A 27,812-nucleotide genomic window follows, 5' to 3' on the forward strand; every position below is an offset into this window, starting at 1 on the left:
TGCTGGAGGAAACCGCCCCCCCCGGGAAGCGCCTCTGCCAAGGCCAGGAGAGCGGCCAGCAGGGGGGGTCCCCCTTGGGGGCCGCCCTGCTGAAACAACGCCTGCAGGGAGGCGGCCTCGCCACGGAGGGGACAGCGGAGGACATGGTCTGGGCGCTGGTGACGCAGCGGCACAGCCACAGCCTCCACAGGGATCCACCAGGGGGATGCTGAGGAGACCCCCCCCCACGCTTCCACCCCCCCCTCCCAAAAGGGTTTGGGGATAGTGACGGTGGTGTCACCACCCCACGACCTCGAATGTCACCTTCCAGGTCGCAAGCAAGCACCCAAGGGTGCCCTTCCCGTCCTCCCCCTTGCAGCTGGGGCGTTCCATCACCACCCCCACCACAGGGGGAGCACCCAAAGGCGAGCGACACCCCCTCACTGCCCCCACCCCAACACCCTGCAGCACCCTCCCGCACCGCACCCATGGGTGCTGCCCCCTGGTACAGAATGAGCGGGGCCAGGTCTCCACACACAACTCGTTTTTATACGAGGGGGGAACACAAACAACACAACAAGCGCCGTGGGGGCACGGCGCGGCTCCGAAAACTCCAGATGGGTGCTGGGGCCGGGGCGGGGGGGGGGGGGGGGGGGGCATCCTCAGGGTGCTGAGGCAGGTCCGGTGCGGCCCCCCCTGGGCCGGTCCCTCAGTGGGGCAGCTCGTGGGGGATCAGCTTGTAGTGGGCGCCGCAGGAGGGGCAGCGCTGCGCCTCCCCCTTGTGCAGCCAGAACCAGATGACGCAGCTGTTGTCCTCTTCACCTGGGGGGGGGGGAGAGAGCAGCTGGGACGGACGGACAGGGACAAGGGGACAGGGACAAGGGGACGAGGTGGGGGGGGACACAAAGGGATGAGGAAGGGGGGGGGGACTTACAGACGCAGCCCACGATGCGCTTGTCGCCGATGGAGGGCACGAGGTTGGGGTCTTCCTTGGTCCCCGCGTAGCGCTTGGGCCGGAACATGCTGTAGGGGTCCTGGGGTGGGGTGGGGGGGACAAAAATGGAGGGGGAGGGGACAAAGGGTGAGCCACCGGGACAAAGGGTGAGCCCCCGGCCCCATGAACCCCCCCCCCGGGCATTCCGCCCCCCCTCCCCCACCCCACATCACGGTGTCCCCCCGCTCTCGTGCCCCCCCCCCGACCCACCGGTCCCGGCCCCCCCCAAACCGGCCCCAGCCCCCCCCCCCCGGTCCCGGTCCCGGTCCCGGTCCCGCCCCCCGCTCACCAGGCCCTTGTTCATGGCCTCCAGCACTTTCCGCTCCAGCCCCGTCGCCTGCTCCTGGTCGCTGGCGAGGTCTCCTGCGGGAGGGGCGGCGCCGTCAGACCGGGAGCTCGCGGCCTCCCCCACCCCCGCCCGGTTCCCGTTCCCTCCCGGTTCCCGTCCCGGTCCCCGCTCACCGGGCGCGGCGAGGTGCCGGACGGGCGCGGCGCGGGCGGTGGCGGCGGGCAGGAGGCGCAGGGCCGCGCTCACCCGCAGTAACCTTGAGGCCATGGCGGCGGCGGCGGCACCCGGCACTTCCGGCGGCGGCGGCGGAAGCGGAAGTAGCGGCGCGGCGGAAGTGGCCGCTGGGCGCGAGTTGCCCGGGGCAACGAGCCCCGCCTGGACACGCCCTTGATGTTGTGGCCACGCCCCCTAGCAACGGGACACGCCCCTCGCAACTGGCCACGCCCTTCGTGGGTGAGGCCACGCCCCTAGCAACGAGGCCTGGCCTTGGCAACGGGCCCTGAGGGGGCGAGGGCAGAGGGTGGCCGTGGGCCTGCTTGGGGCCGGGCCCCATGGCAGTGGGGACGTGTCCCCTGGGTCATGGGGACATCATGGCCACCCTGCGCCGACGGGGACATGTCCCCATAACCCTAGTGACGTGGTGGCATGGTCCTGGTGCCAGACAGACAGACAGACAGAGCTGAAGTCCCCACAAACACACTGTGCCTCAGTTTCCCCCCATAACTCAGTTTCCCCCATAACTCAGTTTCCCCCCATAACTCAGTTCCCCCCATAACATAGATTCCCCCCATAACTCAGTTTCCCCCTGTGCCTCAGTTTCCCCCCATAACTCAGTTCCCCCCATAACTCAGTTTCCCCCCATAACTCAGTTTCCCCCCATAACTCAGTTCCCCCCATAACTCAGTTACCCCATAACTCAGTTTCCCCCCATAACATAGATTCCCCCCATGCCTCAGTTTCCACCCCCCAGCAAAGCCCAGGCTGGGTGCCAGCGGCCGCTCCCCGCACTGCTTACTCATCCCCATTGATCCCCCGTCAGGGCTCGTTAGCCACCGCTGCGCTAATTGCGTGTTGGCAAGTTGGCGCTTGCCAAGTTGGCTCCCCCCCTTTCTCCTCGGGGGTCCCGTGGGGGCACGAAGCCCTGGCCCCCGCGGCGGGGGCGGCCGCGCTCTGCTGAGCACGGGCTGTGCTCATCGCACCCGCGGGAGCGGCGGTAATGGCTCGCCCTTGGTAATACTGCAGGCGGGGATCGATGCCTGCTGGCAGCCATGGGGGCCGTGGGGGGGGCTGTTAATTACCCTGCTGGGGGGTAATTACTGCCCGCCTCGGCCCGTTGGGGGGTGAAAGAACCTTTTTTTGGCGTGTTTTTAATGGGGGGGGGGATGCCAGGGCAAAGGGGACACCCATGGGTGATGCGTGGGGGAAGACAGGTAGCAGCCGTTTGGCCCTCCAGCTTTGTTCGGGTCGAAGGAAGAAAGGAGAAAGTGTGGGGAAAAGGAGAAAATTAAAAAAAAAAAAAAAAAAAAAACAGAAAAAAAAAAAGAGAAAATATCGGGAAAGGAAAAAAAAAAGAGAAAATATTGGGGAAAAAAATGAGAAAATATCAGGATAAAGGAGGAAACATGGACAAAAGGAGGAGTTATTGGGGGAAAAAAAAAAAGAGGAACTGCTGGAAAAAAATGAGGAAATATTGGAAAAAGGCAGAAAATATGGAAAATAATGAGAAACTTGAAAAAAAAGAAAACGTTGGAAAAAAGGAGAAATTACTGGAAAAAGAACGTGGGGGAAAAAGGTGAAAGTATTGGTAAAAAGGAGAAAGTATTGGAAAAAAATGAGAAACTGTAGGGAGAATGATAAAATATTGGAAAATAATGAGAAATTACTGGAAAAAAATGAGAAGCTGTTGGAAAAAAAGGAGAAAGTATTGGGAAAAAGGGGAAACTATTAGAAAAAAAAAAGAGAAATTATTGGAAAAAAAAAAAGGAGAAACTACAGGAAAAAAGGAGAAAGTATTGGAAAAAAAACGAGAGACTATTGGAAAAAAGGGCGAGCACCGTGTCCGAAGCTGTGGGCGCGTGCCAAGGGAGGAGGGCAGGGCCGGGGGGGCGGAGGGCAGGGGACGGCCCCGCCGCAGCACCCGAAGGCGCCGCCGCTGCCGCCGCCACCCCGGGGTGCCCCCGGCCCGCCATGGCCATGCAGGGCATGGAGCTGTGCGCCGTGGCCGTGGTCATCCTCCTCTTCATCGCTGTCCTCAAGCAGTTCGGCATCCTGGAGCCCATCTCCGCAGAAGGTAACCCCCAGCCCCCTCCCCGGGCCAGGTTTGGATGCGGTTCGGTTTTGGGGTGCCCACGGCGAGGACGTGACCCCAGGGGACGCTCCTCATGGAGGGGCTGCTGGTGGTGTGGGTGCCTCTCTGGGAACCTCCATGGTGGACCCTGGAGGTTTTGGGGTGCCCTTCACCGCCGCGTCACGGCCCCGATGAGCACGCTGTGGCCCTGGTCTCCCCCTTGAGCACCCCAAAATGGGCTGCTGGGGGGCTCCGAGCACACGCCGCCCCCCAAAACCCTCCCGAGTGGGGTGCTGGGGAGCTCCAAGCCCGTACTCACCCCTATAGCGCATGGGGCAGGGTGCTGGGGAAGCCCCCTCTGATCCCCAAACCTGCCCATAATGGGTTGCTGGGGACCCCCCAAGCCCACCTCGACCCCTGAAACCCCCTGAGATAGCAGAATGGGGACCACCAAGCTTGCAGAAACCCCTAAAAACCCCCTGAGATGGGATGCTGAGGATCCCCAATCCCGCACTGACCCCTCAAACCCCCCCCCAAAACGTCCGTCTGAGGACTCCCAGGTCCGATCCCACCCCAGCCAGGAGGACGGGGGGCTCCACACCACCCCTCTGCACCCCAACGCCAGCCCGGCAGCCCAGTAACCCCCACGGCAGCCCATGGGGGTCCCCAGGGTGTCCCCCCCCAGTCTGGGGACACGCAGCACGACCGGGGCTCTCCCCAACCCTATCCCACCTTCCCCATCCCGAAGTTCCTGCTGTCCCCGCTCAGCATCGAACGGCTCCACGGGGGCTTCCTGGGCTGGAAACATTAACGAGGCATCATTTATTAATTACCTTCCGGCAGCACGGAGGGCGCAGAGAGCCGGGGCGGGGGGAGCAGGACGCGAGAGGCGGCCGTGGTGCGGGTGGGAGCCTGGGCACGGGATGCACCGGGATGGTTTGGGATGCTCCGGGATGGCCGGGAATGCTCCGGGATGCTCTGGGACATGTGGGGATGATCTGAGATGTTCCGGGACGCTTTGGGATGCTCCGGGATCATGCTGCCGGAGCGGGCACAGTCCAGCAGCTCCCGTGAAGCCCTCCGAGCGCTGACGGAGCCGTTTCCTCGCCCGGGCGGTGAAACCCGGAGCTCGCAGCAGATGGAGCCGCCCCGGGTGAGTTCCCCATCGTGATGGGGAGAGCTGCCAGGTTTTGCCAGGTTTGGGGGATTCCTGGTTTGTTCCCGAGCGCGGCCAGGTCCAGGCGGGTAAGGTGCGGGATGCCGCGATTTTCTCACCATCGCGTCCCCTCCCTGGGGACCACGGGGCGCCCGGCGTTCACCCCCAAAGCCACCCAGCTGGTGCCTGCCCCAAAACCCCCCGAAAAAGTCCCGAAGCTGTCGGTGAGGGGGATGCCGGGGGGGCCCCGCTCAGCCCCGCGCGTCCCCGCAGACAGCAGCGACAGCGACCTGGAGCTCTCGGCCGTGCGGCACCAACCCGAGGGGCTGGAGCAGCTGCAGGCGCAGACCAAGTTCACCAAGAAGGAGCTGCAGTCCCTCTACCGCGGCTTCAAGAGCGTGAGTGCCCGGGGAAGGGTCTCGGAGAGCGGCCGCGGCCCCGTGGGGCTCACCTGGCGCCCCTTCTGCCCCCCCCCAGGAGTGCCCCAGCGGCCGGGTGGACGAGGAGACCTTCACGCTCATCTACGCGCAGTTCTTCCCGCAGGGCGGTGAGTTGGGGTGCCCCGGGGCGGCATCACCCCCCCCAAAAAAAAAAAATGGGGTGCTCCCTCACCCCCCCCCTCACCTGCCTCCCCTCCCCAGATGCCAGCGCCTACGCTCACTTCTTGTTCAACGCCTTCGACGCCGACGGCAGCGGGGCACTCTGCTTCGAGGTGAGCAGCGGGGCGGCACCGCGGGGGGGACGCTGGTGCCACGGGGGGACGCCGGTGCCGCAGGGGGACACCGGTTCCACCACCCTCGGCGGTGATGAGGCTGCTCGGCTCGATGCGAGCGTGCCCAGCAGCGTGATTCATCAGATACGAATCACGGGGAGGGACGCGCGAGGAGGGATGCTCGGGCAGGGGCTCGGCGAGGTTTTGCGCGGTCGGGATCAGCCGGTCGAAACGGTGCCCCCCAAAAATCCGCAGCCCCGTCGCCGGCGGGTGCCGGGGGGCTGCGGGGAGCCTGCGGCAGCGGCTGGCACATCCCAGGCGATTAAAAATAGATAGGAGCGAGAATAGCAACGGGATCGATAGGAAAAGTCCCCGCGGTCGATGGCCACGCTGCGGTGCCTTTTGTGGGGTCTGGAATGGGGTCGCCTGCGGGTGGGATGTGTCCCGGTGCGGGGACCGCTCACGGCCACTGTCCCTCGGGCAGGACTTTGTCGTCGGCCTCTCCGTCTTGCTGCGGGGGACGGTGCAGGAGAAGCTGAACTGGGCTTTCAACCTCTACGACATTAATAAGGACGGCTTCATCACCAAGGAGGTGCCCCGGGGGATGAGGAGGGGGTTGGCAGGGGTGGTGGCACCCACGGGGACGTCCAGAGGGGGACAAAGCTGAGGGAGATGGGGCTGGGGGACGGAGGTGTCCTTGGGAAGGAGCACTGGGGGGTTTGGGGAGCTTTTTGTCACCCTGGCCCCGCTCTGTGCCCTCCCCAGGAGATGCTGGAGATCATGAAGTCCATCTACGATATGATGGGGCGCTGCACCCTGCCCGCCCCGAGGGACAGCGCGCCCGCCGAGCACGTGGAGCTCTTCTTCCAGGTGAGCCCGGCCTCCCCCCGGCACGCCGCTAACGGGGACGGGGACGTCCCCGCTGAGCTCTTCCCTTGCAGAAGATGGACAGGAACGGGGACGGCGTGGTGACCTTCGAGGAGTTCCTGGAGACGTGCCAGCAGGTGGGGCACCTGGGGGGGGCTTCGGTGCCACCTCCTCCTCCTCACCCCCTGTCCTCGTCCCCTCCAAAGGGACGTCCCCGTGGGTTTGGGGGGAGAGGAGGCTGCACCTCATGGGGTTTCCTGGGGGGGACACAAAAGCGCTGGTCCCACCAGGGGGCCTGGGGGCTGTGACCTGTCCCTCTCACCCCTCCCAGGACGAGGACATCATGAGCTCCATGCAGATCTTCGAGAACACCATCTAGAGGCGCTGCCGTGGGGCGCAGGGGAGGAACGGTTTTGGCCCCTTCAAGACACAGTGCGAGGCTAATAACGCTGGAGGTGCAAGAAACATTAAAAATAAGCAGGAAACGTTAAAAACAAGGAGAACGTTGCCAGCTTGTCCCCCTGAGCAGCCAGAGCCGCCCCTGCCAGCCACTTTTGGGGCAGAACTCCCCAAACCAGGGTCTCCCTGCCCCAGGGGACGGCCAGCGGTGCAGAAGACCTTGTCACAGCACAGAAACGGACACCTCGAGGATTCCTTAAAAAAAAAAAAAAATGTGACTTTGGGGAGGGGGCGGTGGGGAATGCCCCTGGGAGGGGATGGGGCAGGGCGAAAAACCCCAAAACATCCTGCTGAATGTGGGAACCCTCCTCAAATCCACGTGGGCTGGGATTGTTTTTTTTTTTTTTTTCCTTTTACTTTAAATAAACCAAGCGGTGACGACTGAGGGACCCGACACCCAGCTGCACCCCTCCAGCACCACCAGGGGCGGCTCACACACGGAGGCGAAGCCATTTGCCGGCTGTTTTCCCCCAAAAGATGGGGCTGGCAAGTGGGCGCCTACACCAAAGCGGGGCTGGCTGGGAAGGGTGACAGGGGGGTCCCTGTGCGGGTGGGGAACGGCCATTTTATTGGAGGAGGAGGAAGAGGAGGAGGAGAAGGAGGAGGAGGAGGAGGAAGGCCCCTGCCCTCCATGGAGCCCGCCTCCAACATGGAGCCCAGCTCCAGCACTGCGCATGCGCAAGGGGAGGGGCGCGCAGAGGGAGAAGGAGCAGAGGGAGGGGGCACAAAGAGGCAGCTGCGCATGCGCAAAAGGAGACGGTAGCAAAAGGAAGGGAGCACCGCGGTCGCGCATGCGCAAAGCGAGCGGCGCGCCGGCTCGCCCCGCGCATGCGCGCAGGTGCGCGGGCCGGCTGCTGCGCATGCGCAGAGCCGCCGGGGCCATGGCCGCCGCCGGCCGTTGCTGAGGCGCCGCCGCCGCCCGGCCGCCATGAGGAGGAGGCGGCGGCGGAGCGGCCATGGGCTCGCTGAGCAGCCGGGTGCTGAGGCGGCGGCGGGGCGGCGGCGGCTCCTCCTCCTCGCCGGGGGCTGGGGACGGCGGCGGAGGGGGCCGAGGGGGGAAGAGGAAGCGCGGCGGGGCCGAGGGGCCCGGGGACAGCGACAGCGAGGGGGAGGCCGAGCGGGAGGAGCGGCTGCTCAACGCCCCCCGCAGGTCCGGGGGGGTCCTGGGGGGGTTGGGGGAGGTTTGGGGGTTCTTGGGGGTGGGGCTTTGGGGGGTTCTGGGGCGGTTCGGGGAGGTTCTGGGAGGTTTTGGGGGCGTTCTGAGGTCCTTTGGGGGTGTTCTGGGGGCTTTGGGGAATTTTGAGGGGGGGGTTCTGGGGTTTTTTAGTGGGTTGGGGGGCTTTGGGGGGGTCAGAAGTTTGGGGAGGCTTTTGGGGGGGCTGAGGCTTTTTAAAAGGGGTTTCTGGGGCATTTGAGGGTTTTGCAGGGGTTCTGGGGCCTTTGGGGTGTTCGGAGGGGTTTTGGAGGGGCTCTGGGGCTTTTTGGGGGAGTTCTGGGGCTTTTTGGGGGGTTGGGGGGCTTTTGGGGGGTCAGAAGCTTGGGGGGGGTTTGCAGGAACTCTGAGGTCTTTTAAATGGGGATTATGGGGCTTTGGGGGGGGCTCAGGGCTTCTGGGAGGAGTCTGGGGCCCCTGGGGGGGTTTCTGGGGGCCTTTTAAAGGGGGGTGGGTTCTTCTGGGGCCTTTTAAAGTTTTTTTTTCAGCGGCTTATTGGGGCAGGGACTGGAGGTTGGGGGTGCAGGGGCTGCTGCAGGGTTTGGGGCTGAGGGGATGTGGCTGTGGGGCGTGTGGGGACCCAGCGAAGCTGCGGGGAGGTCGTGCAAAAAGGGGGGGTAGGGAAAAGGGCTGGGGGTGGGGGGGTTGTTTGGGAGCACCTCGGGGTAGGGGCAAACTCGGGTAGTGTCAAGCGTTTTGGGGAGAAAAAAGCCCAAACTGCGAAGTGCTCTGCTTAGCGTTTGTGTACAACGGGAAGTTTTCAGGGAGCGTGCCTCTGTTTGCTTTTCCGAACAGGAAGAAGCTGAAAAGCACCTCCAAGTACATCTACCAGACGCTGTTCCTGAACGGCGAGAACAGTGACATCAAGATCTGCGCGCTGGGAGAGGAGTGGAACTTGCACAAGATCTATTTGTGTCAGGTGAGCTGCTCGCTTACGGCACGAGCTACGATAAAGGGAGCTGATGAAATAATACCTCAACAACCCCTAAAACGATACCGCAGTACACATGGATGGAGGCTTTCCTCTTCTTTTCTGTTTTCCTCTGTTTCCCGCTCCGCACTCGTTCTGTGGTGGGTTCGAGCACCGTGCGTTGGGCTTTGGGAACCAACCTGAGGGAGCGCGGCTGTGGCCCCCTGTCTGCAGACAGCTTCTTCAGCTCCCTTTTGCCGTTAATTTTTTAATCCGCTTGCTTTAACCTTGGCCTGTCCTTTGTGAAAACTGCTGGAAGTTGTCTCTTGATGTCCTGAGAACCTGTTCTCGTCTGTTAAACGAGCAGCTGGGGGTCTCCCGTGAGGCTGCTGTTACTGCAGATCAAGGAAAGCGCCTCCAGGAGGGGTTTGTTCGTAGAGCACCCTCCTCGATTCGGCGTCCCTCGGGGAGGGACCCGCAGCGGGGCTGCAGCTGCGTCTCCAAAGCTGCCATCGAGCGACCTGTGGAGGTCTGCGCGAACGCCGCACGTGCTGTGCCCTGCTGATCTGGGTTTTGGTGCGAATAGCCATGGTTTTCTCTGCGCAGTGCTTCCCTTTGCTGCTGCTTTTCCTGGGACAGAAGTGGGGACCGAGCTTGGCTTTTGCCTCGAAGCCTCTAGCTCGGCTGCAGCCTTAACTTTAAAGCAGGAGTCTGACCTTGGGAGCAATTTATTTGAAGCCAGACGAGAAAATAGCTCCAGGTGCTCTGCCTGAAAACGTGTGTGCCTGTCTGCTAGGTGCAGTCAGACACAGCGCAGGGCTCTGAGTTACGAGGAGGTGTCAGAGTGGAACGCTCGGCAGGCTGGGTGCAGTTTTCCTGGCGTCACAAACGACAGCAGGAATGAATTCTGGCTTTTTTTTCTGTTGCGTTAACCAAATGTGGTGCAGGTACAACAATTCCTTACGTCGGCCAAGGTGGCGAAATTCCATTGTGCCCTTGGAGGAGGAAGCCTTTAGTTTGGCATGTGTTAGAGCATTTTAAAGAGCACCAACGAGGGAGGAGAGCCCCGATCGCTGGATAGAAGAGAAGGTGTGCTTTGTTGGGGCGGACGCAGCCTCAATTGCCAGCTCCGTTTTGACTCTACAGCTAACGAAGGGAGGATGTGAGCGGGCTGAGCGGCCGGACTCAAACAGGATAGACACACTGCTCGTTAGTCTGCTGGTAATTATGGGTGGTTTTAATTGTCGCTGTGATTCTGTTGGTGCTATAGCACGAATTCGTGAGGCTGCTCCTCCAAACCTGGTGCGAGTGGCTGCTGGCGATGTTAACTCACGTCCCTGGGTGCTTTTAGCAGGCTTTGAAAATGGCAGCGTTGTTCTGTAGAGGCCTCCTGCACGTGAGGCTCCTGCGAGGAGGAATTTCGTGGCTAAGTCGCCGTTCTTACAAGTTAGGTTTGTCTTGGAATTGATGCTCTGTCACTGGGAAATAGTTTTGGAGCTCAGAAACACCTCCGTAAATTACTCTTAACGAAGTTGTCTCCTCGTCTGCCTGGTTGAGCGGGCTGTCTCTGTCCGAGTGTTTCCCTGGTGTCTGAAGCTCCTGACTGACAGCCGTAAGAAACGGAGGGTTACCTTTTCCTTGCGCTGTTTGCTAAAATAATGAACTCGTCCTAAAAGCGAGGAGCCGATCTACGTGGCGCAGCTGAGGTAGCCTCGTGAGGTGATCCTGGCTCCGAGCGTAGCGTGGTTTCGGTGTGTGCGGTCAGCGCTGCGGGGGGCGCCGAAGGGGCAGGAATATTTCCGTCGTCAGGCAGTTGGGTGCTGTCCGCTGCCCCGGGCTGAAACGCTGAGTTACGAGGTCAGGGGATGCGGCACGGGACAAATAGACTTCATCTTTCTGGTGTCTCAGGTAAACTTCAGGGAGCGAAAGCATCTCAGGATGCGCGCGTCTGCCGCTGAGAAGGACAGTCATGAGCCCTAGCAGAGCAGTGTATTTCACCCCATTTGGGTGGAAACCAATCCAATTCTAGTTTTTTATGCCTTCCGCGTTATTATAAAGGTATATTTCCATAAGTGGTGTATGTGTCTGTGTCCTTGGTATGAGACTACAGCCTTGTACGTTAATTTGTACGTCTTGCGTGCTTCTTTTTTTTTGCTTTAATACCCAAACTGGCATTGCCTGATGCCTGCAGGATTTGTTGCCCACTGGTAACGTTGAGGACTTAGTTCTTGGACTAATTATATCCCCATCGGTGCTGTGGTTTGTAGGAGAAATGCTTATGCGGCTTTTCTGGCCCTCTAAAGCTCTTTACTTTGATTGTAGCTGTGCAGTCCAATTTTTCTGGATGCGTTTTCACTTTCAGGAATAAAGCAATTACCCGTAGCCCTTTCTCGAGTATGCCGGAATGTTTCAGCTTGTGAAATGTTCCCCTAACGCCTTTTGTTCGGCGTAGAGGGAAACGCGAACGGTTTGGGTTCCTGTGCTGCTGTGGGTGTTTTAATTTGAATGGAATCTCTTACCTGAGGTCTTTGTCTCCCGTCTCCCCTCATGTAGTCAGGCTACTTCTCCAGTATGTTCAGCGGATCCTGGAGAGAATCGAGCATGAGCGTCATAGAGCTGGAGATTCCTGACCAGAATATTGATGTGGAAGGTAAGAGGGAGCCTTTTATCTTGACCTGAAGGTAGCAGTTAGCTTGAACCTGACAAAAAGAATGAAAATAAAGCCCAGAAATTTAAAACTAACAGAAACTTGAGAGAGAGAGTCCGGTGCTCGTTTGGATTTGAGCTGAATTTGGGTCACTGGTAGGGCTGAGCTCACGTTGGTGCCTGCTGCTGAGGAGCTCGCCTCGGCGTTTGGGCAGCAGGGAGCTCTCGGGAGCAACGTACGTGACTTGTGGGAACCCCAGCGGTGGAGCACATCGCCTCCTCATCCGCCAGCTCTTGAAAAGCGTGGAGTGGAGTCCTGGCGGGGGACAGAGGCGAGCTGACAAAACATTTTCCTGCGCTTCCGAGCCCCGTGCAGTGAAGCAGCAGAGTTCTTCAGAAGAACTGCGGAGAAATGTTTGATGTGATAGGAGTATCTCTGCTTAACGCTGCTGATCGATTGCACGGAGGGATCGTGAGGTTTAGGTTCTTCTTATCTGGTTTTATTGCTCTCCGCATTGCTCCGTGACGTGACGTGGCAGCTATTTTGGGATGGATATTTTGTTGAGATAGTGAAATGGGCTGTATTTCATTACTTAATGGCGTGTTTTGTGTGTACCGTGTGTGTGCGCTTGGCTGGTAAATATTAGCTTTTTAGCTAAAGAGCAAATAAGTATGGTTGTAGAGAGCGTGCACTCGAGTGCCGTGGTTGTATTTCAGGCTTCTTTCAGCTCTCCAGGTTCAATGTCCTGTATTTGTTTGACAGCTGTCCTTTTTCCAGCTCTACAGGTGGCTTTTGGCTCGCTGTACAGAGACGATGTGTTAATAAAACCCAGTCGGGTAGTTGCACTTTTAGCAGCAGCCTGCATGCTGCAGCTTGTAAGTAATAAATGCGCGGTGTTTGTACGCTCTCCTGTCAGATAAACAGCTCGTAACACACACACACGTTCTGTTTCAGCCAGATAAATGAATAATTCTCGTATAGTAAGTGGAAAAGAAAGCCGAACACAATGCACTGGTTTTGTTTCAAAATGCTGTGGCTGAGACTCGGTTGGAATATTAAGTGAGATTTTGGGGATCGTATCTGGAGGTAGATTAAAGTAGGTTTTCCCAGCTCATTTGTTCTGCCCTGGAGGTATTCATCAAGCTGTTCTTTCAAGTGAGAGAGCCTTGAGAAAAACTTAAGCTATTTTTCTGGGGAACCATCTAGATAACGCAGCACAGGTCACTGTGGGGCGTGTGATTTGGGCGATAGCTCAGGCATGAAAACTTGTACGAACTGCATAATCTCTTGCACTTCCTGTTTGGAAAATTACACCTTGAATATTTGTGGTTATTTTTTTTTTTGTCTCTACAGGATGGCTTAATCCAGCAATGTGGTGAAACGATGAAGGAAACCATTAATGCAAAAACTGTGTGTGGTTATTATAATTCAGCGGGGACATACGGGTTAGACTCTGTGAAGAAAAAGTAAGAATTAACTTTCTCCATGCTGCTTTGTACGCTGCTAATTAGCAATGCGAGGTTATAAACAGTAAAATAATGCTCAAGTTAAATTCTGGTTTTTTAAAGCTGTCTGAATTGAGCTCTGCTCATCCTATTTAGTTTTCCAGTTTCTACTATAATCATCTGCCTTAATTTTAACGTAGATTGTAGTAGATCGATTGCCCTGTGCTGTAAATGAGTTAATTACTGAAGCATATTAGTAAAGACAATCTATTTTATCTTCAGCGTGGCAATAGAACAGTATTTGTGATTATAGACCGTTTTAGAGCGAAGCTGCTCTGATATTAAAAATGGAAGGTTAACTTTATCTTAATTGGGAGGGATAATTACGTGGTTGGGAGCAGAGTGCTGAGGTTAGAGCTGACTGCTCCCTTCTGCGGTGAATCGGAGCTTTTTGTGGTAGCTTTTGAGCTTCTGAATTTTGAGTTTAGCTTTTGCTGTACCCCGGGGGAAACTGATCCAGTGGGTGGCAGCCCTGCTGTGCAAAATCGGGTGTCGTGACCTAGAGGAGCCCGAGCAAGCGTTGCAGAAATGTTGGCGTGCGTAGGAAAAAACCGAAGGTACTAATTCCTTGCTTTTAACCTAGGTGCCTTGAATGGCTCTTGAATAACCTGATGACTCACCAGAGTGTTGAGCTCTTCAAAGAACTCAGGTATTCAGGCTTCAGTTAACTTTCAGTGATAAAGTACAGGTTTTACTGAAGTGTGAATCTCGCTGCACATAACCTCCTAGGCTGTTGATGCTTATTACCTAACCTTTCTTGTCTTTGTGCTGTCTCACAGAACTCTTACGATGTTTTGTGGTTTTTTTTTTTCAGCATAAACCTCATGAAACAGCTGATCAGCTCTTCTAACCTATTCGTAATGCAAGTGGAAATGGACGTGTATACTGCCCTCAAAAAGGTACTCAGCAAAGGCTCGTGCTCCTGTAGCAGCTGCTGTACGAAGCTGCCAGTTTTAGCCCTTTTGGTGTTTACTGCAGGTATTTAATGGGGCAGCCGAAACCGTTGTAGGAACGACTGCGTTACGAAAATGTCACTTTGATCATGAACGTGTTAATAATTCTTTTAAAAATTCTCCAGTGGGCTTACTGAGTTTGTCTGTTTCACCTAGTGGATGTTCCTTCAGCTAGTGCCTTCTTGGAACGGGTCTCTGAAACAACTCTTATCCGAAGCTGATGCCTGGTTTGCCAAGCGCAGGAAAGGTAGGACGGGGTGGATTGCCTGGGGTGGCCTTGGGCTGCCGCAGACGTGGGTTAGAAGTAAAATGTGACGGCCTGCCTCCATCTCCAGGCTTTCCCCTGTTTGCTCTGGGAAGGCTCGTCTCCGCCAGCAGTCCGAGAATCATGGGGTGCTTTGGGTTGGAAGGGAGCTTAAAGATCATCCTGCCCGACCCCTGCCCCCAGCCCCATCCAGCCTGGCCTTGAGCACCTCTAGGGCACCCACAGCTCCTCTGGCAGCCTGTCCCACTGCCTCACCTCCCGCATAGCAAAGAATTCCTTCCTAATATCTAATCTCAGCCCACCCTCTTTTAGTTTAAAGCCATTCCCCCTTGTCCTATCACCACGCTCCCTGAGAAAGAGTCCCTCCCGAGCTTTCCTGCAGCCCCCGTTAGGTCCTGGCAAGCTGCTCCAAGGTCTCCCCGGGGCCTTCTCTGCTCCAGGCTGACCAACCCCAGCCACTTCAGCCTGCCTGCTCAGAGATGGCTTTGTTGCTTTTGCTGTGGTACCGTTAGGGTGAGTTTCTGTTGCCTTCTCACTAGAAGGCACCGGTATTTTTCAAAAGAGGAAAAGTTTGGTCTGACGTTCCTGCTGAAAGGATTTGTGTGCGCGTAACTTCTTCAAAATAGAAACACCTGTCACCTTGATTTTTGGTGCTGTACGTGATTCTCCTGTCTGTTGTAACTTTCCCAGATCAATAAATTAAAACTCAAACAGAAATAGGACCTGGAAAAGACTTAGGAAAGCAAGTCGTAATCCGGGTGTGCTGCCTTGCAGATTTTGAGGATGACATTGCATTCCTGGAATCAGAGCAGGGGAACGCGTTCCTGTCGGTGTTCACACACCTGAGGCTGCAGTACATCATCAGTGACCTGGCATCGGCACGAATTATCGAGAGAGACTCCCTCATACCCTCAGGTGAGTGAGCACCCAGCTGATCGAGTTCCCTGTGCTTCTCGTCTGCCTTACCCCGGAGTAACCGGGGAGATCCGGGTGCGCTGCCTTGCCTCATCGCTTCCCGGTTGGTCTTCAAAGCCTAAATTGTGGCTGCAGACTCAGCAGAAGCTGAATATTTACATGCCTAAATGTCTTAATAGGCGCATACGTAGGTGTGTTAAGTGTTCTGTCAGTCTGTCAGGTTATCAAAATATGCTGTAATCAATACTCAGTGCATTACCAGGGTCTAAGTGACTCCAGAGACCCAGATGTGGAAAGAAAAATCCTCTTAAGAGAGCAAAACTTGCTGTGGCTCAGTTGTTTTCTAGCCAGTGCCTTTCTAAAAAGAGTTGGGCAGTTTTTAATAGGTTTTGGAATAATACCTGGCGATGAAAACAAAAAACACAGGACACTGTAAGCTCTTCTCCCATCTCAAAAGGCAAATGTTACTTGCTAGCAGATATTTAGGGTATTTTTAGAGGAAATAGGACAGGTAACTCCTCTGCTCTTGTTTTTTTTTCTCTTTGCACTTTGCCTGGTGTAAGTTATATCCCGTTTCCAGATCCCGGTGCTTTTTGAAGCCTGTAGAATGGATTTCCGTGTAAATGTTGCTGTAGCTTCCTGCTGTTAACATTATCAATAAATATCAAACGATCAAAAGGCCCCCCTCTCGCCTTGCTGCTGAAGTCTGAGTTCACGGGCAGGCTTTGCTCTTGGAGGCTGCACAAACCTGGCTGCTGACGGACAAATAAGGCTGGAAACGAGTTGCCAGGTTGGGGTCTCGCTTGGAAGTGCCCTCCCACTGTCATTCCTTCCTTTACCCTGTGAAGCAGCTGCCCCCTCCCCACTTTCTCTTTTTTTCTTCTCGGTTTAACGTGCTCCCTGTAGCAGTGGCCTTCTGGTGCTCTGCCTTGGAATTTGCCTCCTGGTATCCTTGTTCTGTATTTCACTCTGGTCTCTTACCCTAGTTGATTCCTAGCATTGAATTTTGCATCTTAACTCCTGGACAGGTTTTTTTTCCCCTCTCTTTCTTTTACACAACTTTGATTTTTTGTGCCTGCCCCTGCTCTACCTGTCCATTCACCTGTACCTCGGTGTGTCTGGAGGTGCAGGTGCCAGACATCAATTAAGGCCGCTTTATTGAGCTGTTTATCACTCTTCATTATTTGTACCTTCTTGACATCCGCGTTCTTTCTGTCCGTACTTGTAGCCCTGGGCTTGCTCTGGGCTTTTGCCACCCGTAAATATTTAACCCGTCTTTCAGTTACACTGCTCTTTTCCTGTAGAATTAAAAGGATTTCTTGATCTTAATCTGGCTCCCTCCTTCGTGCCTCCACAGATGGCAGCACCACGATACCTCGGTGCCAAAACGGGCTCAGTGGGGTGTTTGTTGTGAAGCCTGCTGGCCTGATCAAATAGTTTGACCCTTCTCAAACGTTTCGACCCTTTCCTTGTCGCTGAGATGACGCAGCGAGCGTCCCTTTACTTGGTTTGCCTCCCTTGTGCTGCTGTGTCCTGTCTTCTGCCAGAAATAATGGTTCAGTTGCTCTTCTAGCTGGCAGTCTTCCCTCACCAGGCAGCTTTCGATGGAGTGGATGTGGACATCTGCTGCTGCCTGAAGGCTCTGGCTTTCCCTGCTCCCAGTTCTGGCTCGGGTTAATACCTTAAGAGGTGGAGAAGAGACTTGTCTTCTACCCGAAACCTGACAAAGTAAAATACGGAGCAGCACGATTGTCGTGTGCTCCAAGTGTCTCTTAAAAAGTGTTCTGGGGCCAGCAGGGGGAGGCAGCGCACTACAGAGAGCTGCGGTGAGCTGGGGGCCGGGCTGGGGACGGTTTGGTCGGTTCTGCCCGGCAGGTGGGGCAGTTTTGGGGCAGCAGACGATGAAATTTTGCATTGTACGTAAAAACGTCCGAAGAACAGATCTGTTCTTCTGTTGCGGGATATTTGATATGCCTAAGTGATTTGGGAAGCAAATATGATCCGCCCTGCTAAGTGCTTTTAAGATTGATGTTGGCAGAGGTTAGAATGCAGGTGCAAAACCATTTTCGTTCTGTAACAAAAAATAAAACAGCGTCGGGCGATGACCCTGTAAACCCTCGCCTGCTTTACTGGTGACACGGCAGAATTGCAGGCCACTTGTGTGGGAAGTGTCGCCGTTGGCATGTGAGTAAGAAGGAAAACCAGAAAAACAAAAAAAAACAGAACCAGAAATCTGCCGGTGTCAGGCTGGAATTCCCTCTCTTCGTGTTGCTGTTACCATTTCCCAGAATGGCAGTGCTCAGCCTTTCCTTAATGTTCTTCTGGGGATAAGCAACCGTCTCTACACAAAACCAGCAGCCAGCTTTCTGTGCACGTCAAAGCAAGGGCGATCCCTAAATCGTTACAGTTTTAATTGCAATTGTGAAGGCGATTGCTTGTGCCTAATGAAAAGCAGAAAGCAATTTTCACGTAGTCACAGGGAAGGAGAGAACAAAATGTTTACATCTTCAGGGCTGAGCTGTGATGAATGCTGCAGCAGGGGCTCGGACACTTGGCAGTCGCACAGAGGGAAAGGCAGCTGATAGGTTTTGGGTGTGTGGTTAGTGCAGGCAGAGTATCTGGTGTTTGCTCTAGCTCTGATTATTAATTTAAGAACAAAAGGCCTGAATTCCAAGGGAGCTGGGAGCACGGGAGGGAGGGACGACAAACCCTGGAGCTCTCTGCGTGCACGGTGAAGTCGTGCTGCTGGGGCTCGGTGCTTGAGAGCCCTTGTGATCCGTTGATCTCTCTCCTTGCAGCCAAAACCTGTAGTAAGACGAGGAACTTTTGCTCATCAATTAAAAAGAGGCTTGGATAAGTATTGGTGGTGCCCTCTCGAGCAGAGAACTGCCCGGCAGCGGGCAGCGCGGGGGTGGTTGTGTTGTACCTGGGTAAACTGCCGGCTGCTCTGTGTTGTGACGTGTGAGCCTTCTAGATTATTCCAGGCCAGTGTTCTTGGGGAGGGAAAGAAAGAAACCGCGTGGTGAGTAGTGGAAAGAAACGGTGCAGTTCCTTCTTTGTGCTCTGTACGTGCGTGTGATACCGTACCGCAGGCTCCCAGCAGGGTCCGTTCTTGTTTGCGTGGAGGGAATGTGAGAGACACGTCCGTCGTGGGGCTGCTGAGCGAAACGTTCCTCCTTCTGTTCCACCTGGTCACATCTGAGCGTTTCCTGAGCGCTGTTTTCTCTCTTAACGTTTACAAGCTCACAGATGAGCTGCGGTTGAAACATGAAGCGGGAAAATGAGGGGTGTACGTGCGCATATATTAAAGAACAGAGAAAATGCCCTGCCTCCGGATTTTTTTCTCCCTTTTATCTCACTCATTCTGTTCCTTAACTGTGTAGTTTTCCATAAGCCATTTTTACACCTTCTGTTGTCCTTTTTGATCCCGTGGAGTCCAAATCTTGGCTTTTTAAGCTAGCAGGACAAGGGCTGGCTTAAAACTTTGTTGGGAACATCCAAGGAGAGCTCAGCAGCGATCTCGCTTCTTCCCCTTTTTATCATCTTCATCAGCTATCTGCTTTGTTCCGTGCTTGGGGTGGCTCTTGCTGTTCCTTTCATTGCAGTCCTTCCTCCGCAGCTTGTTCTCCTACGTGACCTTGCATACTTGCCCCTTTTGTTATCTCGACTAAGGACTTGCACACTGTGCTTTTGGGTGCCTGTGATCCCTTTTGTGTAACTGCCTCACAGACTATTAATTTGTGTTTTGCTTTATCTCTTGGTTGCAATTGTTAAATTACCATAGCTGATAAAACCTTCCCAGTGCGCTCAAAGCCCTGATTCAGGTTTATTCCTAGTAGAGGGCAACTTTCTCTTTTTCACACTTACCTGGGAAGAGTCACTGTTCCCTTTCCCTTTTATTTGTTTTTCCTCTCGCTCAGCTGGTGCAGAGCTGTGGCGGCGGCTCAGGAAGCAGCATTGGACCCGATGACCTCTCGAGGTCCCTTCCACCCCCTTACAGTTCTGTGGTTCTCCTTGGGGCTTCTTAACGAGCTCCTCTGCTTGACAGAACCGCGCGTGCCGAGCAAATCTATTCGCTTGCCTACTTCCTGGCGCTCACGAGTGCTTGATCAGACAAACGCCGTGCTGAGCGACTCGGTGGTAGGTGCTGGATCATACCTGTGCTGCTGCTGCTGTGGCCGGGGCCTGGAGGCGAACACCACGAGTCCCTTACCGCTGGTGGGTTAGCTCAGGCTGCTCAGTTAGCAAGCGTAAGCTTATTATTTCAATGTAACCTCATTTCTCTATTTCAAATGTTTGTGAACATCCCCCCCTTCCCGGCTCCGAAGACAACACCAAGCTCATTTATGTTTTTTTAATTTTAGAATGGCTGTCCTCTGTTTACAAACAGCAGTGGTTTGCCATGCTCAGAGCAGAACAAGACAATGATATTGGGTAGGTATATTACAGGATTTCCTTTATTTATTTCTTAAATCGGAAACCTTCCTCTCGTGTAAACTCTGCCATGTTCAGCGTTTGGAGTTGACGTTACAGAGGGGTGGGGGGGAAGGATATTTTGGTTTTAAACTGTTGTTCTCCGTGGAGCCATCTGTTCCTCGGGCTGGCTGACCTCCTGGCCTTTACGCAGTAAATTATAACATTTCTAGAGGTAAATGTTTGTGGTTTTTTATGTACTTTTTTCTTTTGTTGGTTTACACGTATCCCTTGCTTTGAAATACACACTGAGGCTGTGAAATAGTAACTTCTTAGTTTACGTTTTAAGGGTGATTTTAGGAAAAGTCCTGCAGATGCAGAAGCCGCCTTTCCTCTTCTGCTTCCCGGCTCCCTGGGCGAGGTGCACCAGCGGCTGTGGCGCGGGGTGAGCGGCCGTCTCGGTGCAGGAGGCCGTTTGTCACGTCGTGTTTGTGCAAGGGGTGGCTGCACGCTCGCCTTTGCTCCTGCCTCTGCCGTGCAGCGAGCGTGGGCTCAGCGCCCCGCCACCCGCTCGCCTCGTTCCCGTCTCATTTCACAGCCTTCCCCCTCCGGCGTCCGGCCGACCGCTCTCCCCGCTGCCAGCACCTCCAGCTTTTTCCAGCTTTTTCCCTTGTAGCCATCGAGGAAGCTCCACGACGTGCCACCAGCGTGCACGTGGTGCTTCTGTGCCCTTCGAAGGTCTGCGCGTGGCCGTACTTCGTGTAACTCCCCGACCCCGTGGGGTTTCTGCAGCCCCTGGTGGCTTGGGCAGCGAGGCACGCTGACTTTGTGTGCGTTACACCCGCGGGGGGGATCATGATCTGTTTCTTCTCCTTCAGCTTGCTTTTTGCCACGTGGAGCGGGTTCCTTGATCTCCTCTAAATATCGAAACGGTGGCGAGATGCAGCGGGGCACTTGTTCCTGCCTTTGTCTTCTGGTCTAGGTTTGAGCATGCTTTGTGGCAGACAGATGTCAGGTCGGGGAGCTGCGATACGTGTATTATTGCCTCTCAAACACCCATAAACAGCCTCGTTCATGTTCTTCCACCGGTTCTGTTAGCCCAGCCTTTGCTGTTCAGATGAGCACGCTTGATCGCGGAGCTGGGCTTAATTTATTAATTGCAATGTGAAGAGCGTAAGAGCCGGTGTCCTGAAGTGAACCAAAGGCTGTGCAGTCTGTGGCGGCGCTGAGTGGCCGAGTTACACGCAGGAGGATGGAAGAGTGGTACAAGCGAAGAGCAGGCGCTACCTGGATGCATTTGGCAGTGAGCCGTTAGGAGTTTTCCACCTTGGAGGTCTGGCCTGGGTCCTTACAGAGCGACCAGCCCCCAGCAGCCCTGTTCTTAAATACCTTTAGTCTGAGGCACTTCACCCTTTAGCCCTGTGGCAGTGTCTTCCATGGCTTAATTGTGTATTGTATAGGAGGTATTTCCGTAAGTTATTCTGTTCAATGTAATCACGTAACAGGATAACAACTCCCCAGAACTCTGGCTGGGGTCTTTTGACCAAGATCTTTAGGAAGTGGTTCTTTGGCAACAGCAGCGCTTTAGGAAGTGGTGAAGGACGTAGCTGTGAGTCTCTTCAGCTCCTGCAGTTTAAGGTAGGGGGGTCGTAGCTGAGTTCTGATACGCCTGTTGTCTTGAGAAGCCTTTTACTGTTAGATACATCAACAACTGTACAAGAAATGGTCACGCATCGTGACATCTGGCCTGCGCATTTCTGACTTGCAATATCAGAAACCGCAGGTAACGCGAGAGTGAGCACTGACAGTCGTCAAAACCCAGTCACAGGATAAGGTTGTGTTTGCTGCGTTTTGCTGCTGGCAGTGTGACCGTATGGATTGCCAGCCGTCAACATGTGCCGCTGGAAAGGCAGATCGTGCACGAGCTGAAGTGCAGCTGACTGGGATCACGGCGGCTCAAAACGAGAAGCTTCCGCGCTCGGCCGCGGTGCTGGCCATCTTGGTGACTCTTGGAATGCGCAGGGTGTTCTGTCAGGTCCTTCTTGTTTGTCTGGCTTTCTCTTTTGCAGCTTTTTTTTCGTGGCTAAAACTGCAAATCTCAGGGGGAGAGAGCTGCGCTCACAGAGCAGGTACCTTTCCACCCGAGTCTGTCATTCTGGCGTTCATCGCCGAGGTCTCTGTTGGCGGCAGCGGTGAGCGGTGGGTGAGGCGCAGCGTTTCATCTCAGTGCACCTCAGCTTCTCATGAACCCGCTGGTTTGAGGTGGCGTCCAGGTTGCTGTTTGTTTAGTAGCCAATAATGGCTAATTGTCTTTGAACACGCTGCTCTCCGGAGCCGTGTGGGAGGGAGATGTGTGCATGCAGAGCGCTCCCCGGGACCGCGTGGTGTCTGACGAGGCCGAGTCTCGCCCAAGCTCCTGCGACCGCTTCTCTGTTCTGCTGGCAAGCCGTGCTGACACCTCTGGTGAGGTGCCTGTGGTTAAAACTCGTCTCAGAGGGCAAGACGTGCGGCTGTTCCTTGTGTCAAAGCAAATAGTTTGGGCGTTTATCCCACCTGTAGCTAGAGGAGAATGAAGGTTCTGTAAGGCCCTGCTTTTACCCAGCTCTGCTCCCCTTCCTCCCACAGCTCCTGCCTGTCTCAGGCGTGTTTTTTCCCATCGAGGTGAGGATGAAGACTTGGTAAACTGGACAAAATGTGAGGTCTGGCTCCCGCTGAGCTGGAGTGAGGTCCCATTTTGGTGCCTCACCGCGTAATTCCACCTGCTGCTTCGGAGACTGCCGCTGCAGCGAGGTTAGGGTGCTTTGAAATACGTGCTGTGGCTTGCTCTTTCAATAACAGAGAGGAAAAGATGATGTTCCTCTTCTGCTTTGGTAGGTTGTATTTTGAAGGACTAAACGTTTTATTCCCTCTTTTAGAATTTGAGAATTTTGGAGGATAATACTGGAGTTTGTGCCACTGAAATGTGGCTGCTTGAGGTTTCCTCCTTGTGCCCAAGTGGATCACGTCTTTTTAACTTAACCTTTGTTCTGGGACAGTTGTGAGAGACATCTCTCAGGTCTGCGGCTGGAATCGTTGCTAGTCCCCTGGTCTTTTGGCAGCGTTCTAGAAGGAAATAGAATAACTTGGCTGCTCGCTAAGTATACAGTAGGCCAGGGGAAGTGGTTAAAGCTGGAAGTTTTGCATCTTCTGAGGCTGCTTGAGGAATTGAGGGGGGAATACTAATGTCTGTCTGAACATTATGTACGAATGTTTTTGAAATCTGTCAGTAATTAAACAGAAATAAATCTTTTATCATCGTTACTGGATTTAGGTCAGCTACATAACCAGTTCAGCCAGACAATGTGGAAGAAGCACGCAGGAGGCTCTTGGGTGAATTTGGTTAACATGACTAGCTTATTTGCTTAACTTGTTCATAAAATACTTAATCTTCCCGGATTAGATTTTACAGAAACAGGTAAAGTTTGTTCGGAAAAGCTACAGCTGCAAGTTCTTGTGGTGTACACACAGTAGGAAGAAAGTGCTGCTTTTCTTCTTGCTTCTCTGGCTGACAGCATGTTGTGTGACACCGGGGGGTTACAAGCACGTGGGGGTTGCCTTTCATTTGATTTATATCCTCATTTTGGGCACATTTCATCAGCCTGACTGCAGGCCTTTCTGGCAGCGGCTGTTTGTTTGGTTAGTGATGTAACCGTGTTTCACGTTCCGTGAGTACCATACCCCTGGAAAACTGCAACTGATTTTCCTTGGGCTGGATCTGCGAGGCTAGAGAATGTGTTCAAGCACCAGTGGAAGCTGCTGGGTGAAATAAGTTCACGTTTGTACAGGAGGACGGAATCGAGAGGCTTGCAGCGTGCTGCGAACACCAAGGGTAAACTTTTTTTAGACGAGTTGCATAACCAGCCACTTGAGAAATCTTTCAGGATGTCTCTTTGGGCGCTTCTGCATCGTGCTGCTGCTGAGCCGAGCTTGCAGCTGTTGCCCAACAGCGGCACTCGGTTCTGCGTGCGCCCAGCAAGCCGGACTGCTGCCTGTGGAAAGGGCATGTTAAGGGGGAGTGGAGAGCGTAATTCATCGCAAGAGCTAGACACAAAATGTCCTTATCTCGAGTGGTTCTTTCGTAAAAGTCCTGCCTAACCGAGGCGTAACAACCCGGTCTCTGTTGCAGGTTTGAAGTAGTTTGATGTTTGTGGGGTAACTCAGGTAGGAAAGGACCCTGAGAAGTCACCTGCACAAAGCCTCTGCTCAAACCAGGGGCGGCTGTGGGGTCAGGCCAGGTCACTCAGGCCTCTTCAGCTTTCCCATGCTAAAGTAACAAACAGAGCTGTTCGAATGGCCTTAAAGATGAACTGTTTTTTTTTTTTTTTTTGCAGGCCTCAAGAAATAAATAAAGAGGAACTGGAAGGAAACAGCATGAGGTGTGGTAGAAAGCTTGCAAAGGACGGTGATGTAAGTACGGCGTGCGGCTTAGTTAGTGCATAGCTGACATGTCTCAGACATGTTAGGTATTTTCAAAACACGTAGGTCTTAATTGTCAACCTGCATCAAGAAGGTGGAATGGAGGTGAAAGAAATTCCTTTGTTCTTCCTAGAAGGCCGAAAATGCTTGTTGTGTGTGAGATGAGTAAGGAGTTAGTGTTTTAATTGTGCTGGTGCACTGCAAGCAAGCCCATGTTTGGAGAAACTTGCAGTGTGTGAGGAGAGGGAACGTTGCCGTGACTTGTCATCTGGGACTCGTAAAATGCACGTGGTAAAAATAGAGCCATGTTCACTGACGCCTTTTTTTTTGGCGTGGAAAAGGAAGCTTTCTAGATCCAACGTGTAAAAACCAAAGTCAGAACCCCTGTGCGTTCCTTCTGTGTGTGTGTGTCTTTAGGTAAAAGGTCTTGTGGAAAAGTCTGAAGTCACTGAACTTGAGGGTGTTGCACTCAAAGGAGCATTTTGGGTGTGAACGGGACCCGCGGCTAAGTGCTACGCAGAACCGTGGCGCTGGTTTTGAGAACATAGAAGCATTTTATACGTGTGTGTGCAGCATGCTTCTGTGTGTCTGGAAGGCAGCTGCTGCTGAGCTCGTCTCCAAGTCATCAGTCTGCCCGGGCTGCCCGCTGACACCTGATGTTTCGGGTGGCTGTTCACAAGGCTCTTCTTAGCCTGAGAACCCCATTCCCACCTCTGACCTGATGGCAAGCAGCTCTTCCCCTGCCTGTCACAGCAAATGCTCAGCCTGCTTTGTTCTCTGCTTCTGTCCTTCAGTACTGCTGGCGATGGACTGGCTTCAACTTCGGCTTCGACCTCCTCGTTACGTACACCAACCGTTACATCATTTTCAAGCGGAATACGCTCAATCAGCCGTGCAGCGGGTCAGTCAGCCTGCAGCCTCGGAGAAACATAGCCTTCAGGTAACAAATAGCCAAGAATTCAGACCCCGTGGTGTGTGCTAAAACCTGTTGCCTCAACCAAGTCTTGCTGCCTGTGCTTGCGTTTAATTTTGTTGCCATAATGTTGGTTGTGTTTGAAAATGGTATTGTCTCCTTGGGAGAAACTTTGTGCTGGAAAAACAAAGTTCTGGGAAACTAAGTAACGTAACTGTTGTTATATCCTCAGGTTACGTCTAGCCTCTTTTGATAGCAGTGGGAAAATTATTTGCAGTAGAACAACGGGGTATCAGATCCTAACCCTAGAGAAAGACCAGGTACGTTTGTGGATTTTTGAGCTGTTGAACTTGAATTGCAGAGTCCAAGGCATTAAAAAAAAATATGCTGAGAAGTCAAGAGTGCTTTTGAAGAGCTGCTGTTCTTTTTGTTGCTGATGTGGAATGTAAAGTGCTGCTTTTATAGGGAGTGGAAGATCAAGCTAATGCAGGAAGCGTAAGTAGAGTAGGATATTGTGGATTTCATTAGTGCTGATATAATGAAATTAGTTCCCATGGTGCTGCTGAAACTACCTGCTGCTGGTGTCGTGCTCGGATGGCAGCTCGCTTTCCCAGACTTCCAGCACTGGTGCGATTACCCTTCTGAATAATAGGTCCATCAGACTGCTGCTTATTTAGAGGCAAATCTGGGGTTTATTTAAGGAGACTTGTATTGTAAACTGAAGACCGTTAAAAGAATGTCTGTGTGTTGTTCAAGGGTGGTATTTATTATTCTGTGCAAGAAAAATAAACAGAAACCTCAGAGAGGAGTTTTCTTAAGAAAATATACCCGTTTGGCTACCGCCAAGCCAATTCTTAGAGTAAAACAAAAAGAATTCAAACATCAAAATAGTTTGTTTTACAGAATGGGCTGTTAAGGATTGCCTGGATTGTTAAATCACCTGAAACCGAGAGTGGTAGAAGTGTCTCCAGCTTACTGGAAGTCTTCTCAGCCACTTCTTGCAGTTTCATTATGCCTGATGCAGAAGGATGGCAGCACTGGGACAAAGGACAAAGGCTTACAACCATTTTGAGAACATCTTATCAGTGTTAGCGTTATAAAATATCTGAAAGGAATGATTATCTTGATTTTTTTTAAATATTTTGATCTTTTTATACACAGTCATTAAAATTTATAGAATGATTGTTAGCATCCATCTTGTGTGCTCTTTGTACTTCCTTCTAAGGGAAGTTTTTGCTCACTATACAAACATCCTTTGTGTTTGCTTTACAGGAGCAGGTGGTAATGAACCTGGACAGCAGGCTCCTGATCTTCCCACTCTACATCTGCTGTAACTTCTTGTACACGTCGCCAGAGAAGAAGACGGACAGTGAGGCACTGCTGGAAAATTTGGAAAGCTGAGACCTCTTCAGTGGAACATAGTAGCACTCGTACGACTCTGTATACCTGCTTTAAGTTAATGCCCTGCTGACGCACAGAGCTTTGACAACAAAAAGGCCTTACACTGTAGCAAATGGTACATGGCCTTAGTATACTCCTATGCATATCTGAAGAGAAGATCAGAAATGATATAGGCCAAAACTAGTTACCCTGTATTCGTTTTTGTTTCTGTTCCGCATCTTCAGACAACAGCCATTCCATGTTTGAGAGATGTTCCGCTCTTATTTTTTTTTCTGGGTAAAAACTGAGCCAAATTGGAAATAGGGAATTTGTGTGAATGACATGTCGCTAACTTACCTGTCAAATTCTAAGCACACGCTGTAGGATGTATGGTTAGTTAGTGTGATTTTTTTTTTTTTTAATAACTGGTTTGTAAATACCAGATCCATAGTCAGCTTGCTTTTGTGGTCCTTTTCCAGAAGGGCCAAACACATCTGTGTAGTTGATGCCTGTCAACTTCTGTTATTTAACTGGACAGATTTCAAACCTGCTTGTTTTTTAAGCCATTACTGCATCTCATATAGATACTTTTCTTTCTTGTTTATCCGCCTTTTTTAATGTTGCAGCAAAAATTTCTCTTCCAGTTTTTAGCATGTGAATTTGCTAATTTGCTCATAAATGAATTTTTTTCCACCTACTGAACATAATCTAATGTACTAAGCATCATCTGAGTCTGTTATACAGCAGCAGCTTTCAGCTAGGATTCTGCTGAATCCTTGGATTCTGCTGAATCCTTCCTGTACTCACATAAACCAAATACCAATTTTTAAACATTGTTTTTTTTTGTGACTTGTTTTAACTGTTACATTGGGAATATATCCCCATTTTAGCTCAGGAACTTGTGACCTTTGAGTGCCTTTTGAGTAGTATGTGTTCACACAAACTTCACATCAGTTAAGCAAGGTCACAGGATCCAAGGTAAGAGCTGGGAACAAGGGATTCACTTTGAGTTGGTTTGATGAGCGAGTCAAGTATAAGAGGTACGCTGTATTTGTTTCTTGTGTGTGCTGGGTTTTGTTTGACTATTACAGTTTTGAATTCTTACATCAGGATTTTTGGATTCAAGGTGGGAATTTTGCCTCTTAAGTAGCCTATTTTTTTAATGTCAGAAAAGTATAAAACCATTTGTACTTTATAATGAGGATGAAATTATTAGGCAAGATGGAGAAACATGGCAACTTGTCAATAAATGACTTGAAGTGGAAGACTCACTGGTGTCTGTCCTTCTGTGCCAGGAATTGTTTTTTTTTCTATTGGATTCAGCCCATGGGTGCGCCTCTCTATCTTGCGTTCTTATTTCTTTGGACAAGAAGCAGAAGAATTTTAAGGCTTTCATCTGCTAGAGCATCCAACTTGGATTTTAGACACTCGAGCACTTTAGTAAAAAGCTTTTAAAACCATCACTGATTCAGCAGAAGGAAATCTGGGCTGCTCGTTACT

General features: G+C 53.0%; 3 protein-coding genes across 8 annotated transcripts; 2 read left to right on the forward strand and 1 right to left on the reverse strand.

Annotated features, from left to right (window-relative positions):
- Positions 1 to 508: 508 nt before the first annotated feature.
- LOC121060597 (cytochrome c oxidase subunit 5B, mitochondrial) lies at positions 509 to 1,596 on the reverse strand. The gene is made up of 4 exons (XM_040538525.1): positions 1,436 to 1,596; positions 1,263 to 1,336; positions 914 to 1,013; positions 509 to 801 (listed from the first exon to the last, which is right to left on the reverse strand). The coding sequence occupies exons 1-4, from the start codon at positions 1,527 to 1,529 to the stop codon at positions 689 to 691; spliced, it is 381 nt and encodes a 126-aa protein (XP_040394459.1). The 5' UTR covers positions 1,530 to 1,596; the 3' UTR covers positions 509 to 688.
- Positions 1,597 to 3,244: 1,648 nt separating this feature from the next.
- On the forward strand, positions 3,245 to 7,284 carry KCNIP3 (potassium voltage-gated channel interacting protein 3). Of its 6 annotated transcripts, XM_040538532.1 has the most exons (8): positions 3,245 to 3,552; positions 4,979 to 5,103; positions 5,183 to 5,252; positions 5,347 to 5,417; positions 5,902 to 6,009; positions 6,183 to 6,287; positions 6,359 to 6,421; positions 6,616 to 7,195. In XM_040538532.1, exons 1-8 carry the CDS (start codon positions 3,450 to 3,452, stop codon positions 6,661 to 6,663), a joined length of 693 nt encoding a protein of 230 aa, XP_040394466.1. In that variant the 5' UTR covers positions 3,245 to 3,449; the 3' UTR covers positions 6,664 to 7,195. The 6 variants fall into 6 exon arrangements, with proteins under 6 accessions (XP_040394466.1, XP_040394465.1, XP_040394463.1 ...); XM_040538531.1 differs by having other exon boundaries at positions 6,359 to 7,195; XM_040538529.1 differs by having other exon boundaries at positions 3,470 to 5,103.
- A 400-nt stretch (positions 7,285 to 7,684) lies between these two features.
- GMCL1 (germ cell-less 1, spermatogenesis associated) lies at positions 7,685 to 27,577 on the forward strand. The gene is made up of 14 exons (XM_040538156.1): positions 7,685 to 7,893; positions 8,752 to 8,875; positions 11,420 to 11,516; positions 12,291 to 12,388; positions 12,867 to 12,979; positions 13,602 to 13,667; positions 13,833 to 13,917; positions 14,128 to 14,218; positions 15,011 to 15,151; positions 19,516 to 19,585; positions 23,935 to 24,010; positions 24,814 to 24,959; positions 25,165 to 25,252; positions 26,205 to 27,577. Exons 1-14 carry the CDS (start codon positions 7,700 to 7,702, stop codon positions 26,331 to 26,333), a joined length of 1,518 nt encoding a protein of 505 aa, XP_040394090.1. The 5' UTR covers positions 7,685 to 7,699; the 3' UTR covers positions 26,334 to 27,577.
- Positions 27,578 to 27,812: the final 235 nt, after the last annotated feature.

Source organism: Cygnus olor, chromosome 27 (assembly GCF_009769625.2).
Source record: "Cygnus olor isolate bCygOlo1 chromosome 27, bCygOlo1.pri.v2, whole genome shotgun sequence".
Classification (NCBI taxonomy): domain Eukaryota; kingdom Metazoa; phylum Chordata; class Aves; order Anseriformes; family Anatidae; genus Cygnus; species Cygnus olor.

Bases quoted from the DNA above. Each gene is read 5' to 3' on its own strand.
- LOC121060597 (XM_040538525.1), bottom strand. From the start codon at position 1,529: ATGGCCTCAAGGTTACTGCGGGTGAGCGCGGCCCTGCGCCTCCTGCCC. The intron at 1,337-1,435 runs GTGAGCGGGGAC...CCCCTCCCGCAG, and splicing joins CCGGCACCTCGCCGCGCCCG to GAGACCTCGCCAGCGACCAG. The intron at 1,014-1,262 runs GTGAGCGGGGGG...ACCCCACCCCAG, and splicing joins AGGCCATGAACAAGGGCCTG to GACCCCTACAGCATGTTCCG.
- KCNIP3 (XM_040538526.1), top strand. From the start codon at position 4,720: ATGGGGAGAGCTGCCAGGTTTTGCCAGGTTTGGGGGATTCCTGGTTTG. The intron at 6,010-6,182 runs GTGCCCCGGGGG...TGCCCTCCCCAG, and splicing joins ACGGCTTCATCACCAAGGAG to GAGATGCTGGAGATCATGAA. The intron at 6,288-6,358 runs GTGAGCCCGGCC...CTTCCCTTGCAG, and splicing joins ACGTGGAGCTCTTCTTCCAG to AAGATGGACAGGAACGGGGA.
- GMCL1 (XM_040538156.1), top strand. From the start codon at position 7,700: ATGGGCTCGCTGAGCAGCCGGGTGCTGAGGCGGCGGCGGGGCGGCGGC. The intron at 19,586-23,934 runs GTAGGTATATTA...TTTTTTTTGCAG, and splicing joins GAACAAGACAATGATATTGG to GCCTCAAGAAATAAATAAAG. The intron at 24,011-24,813 runs GTAAGTACGGCG...TCTGTCCTTCAG, and splicing joins AGCTTGCAAAGGACGGTGAT to TACTGCTGGCGATGGACTGG.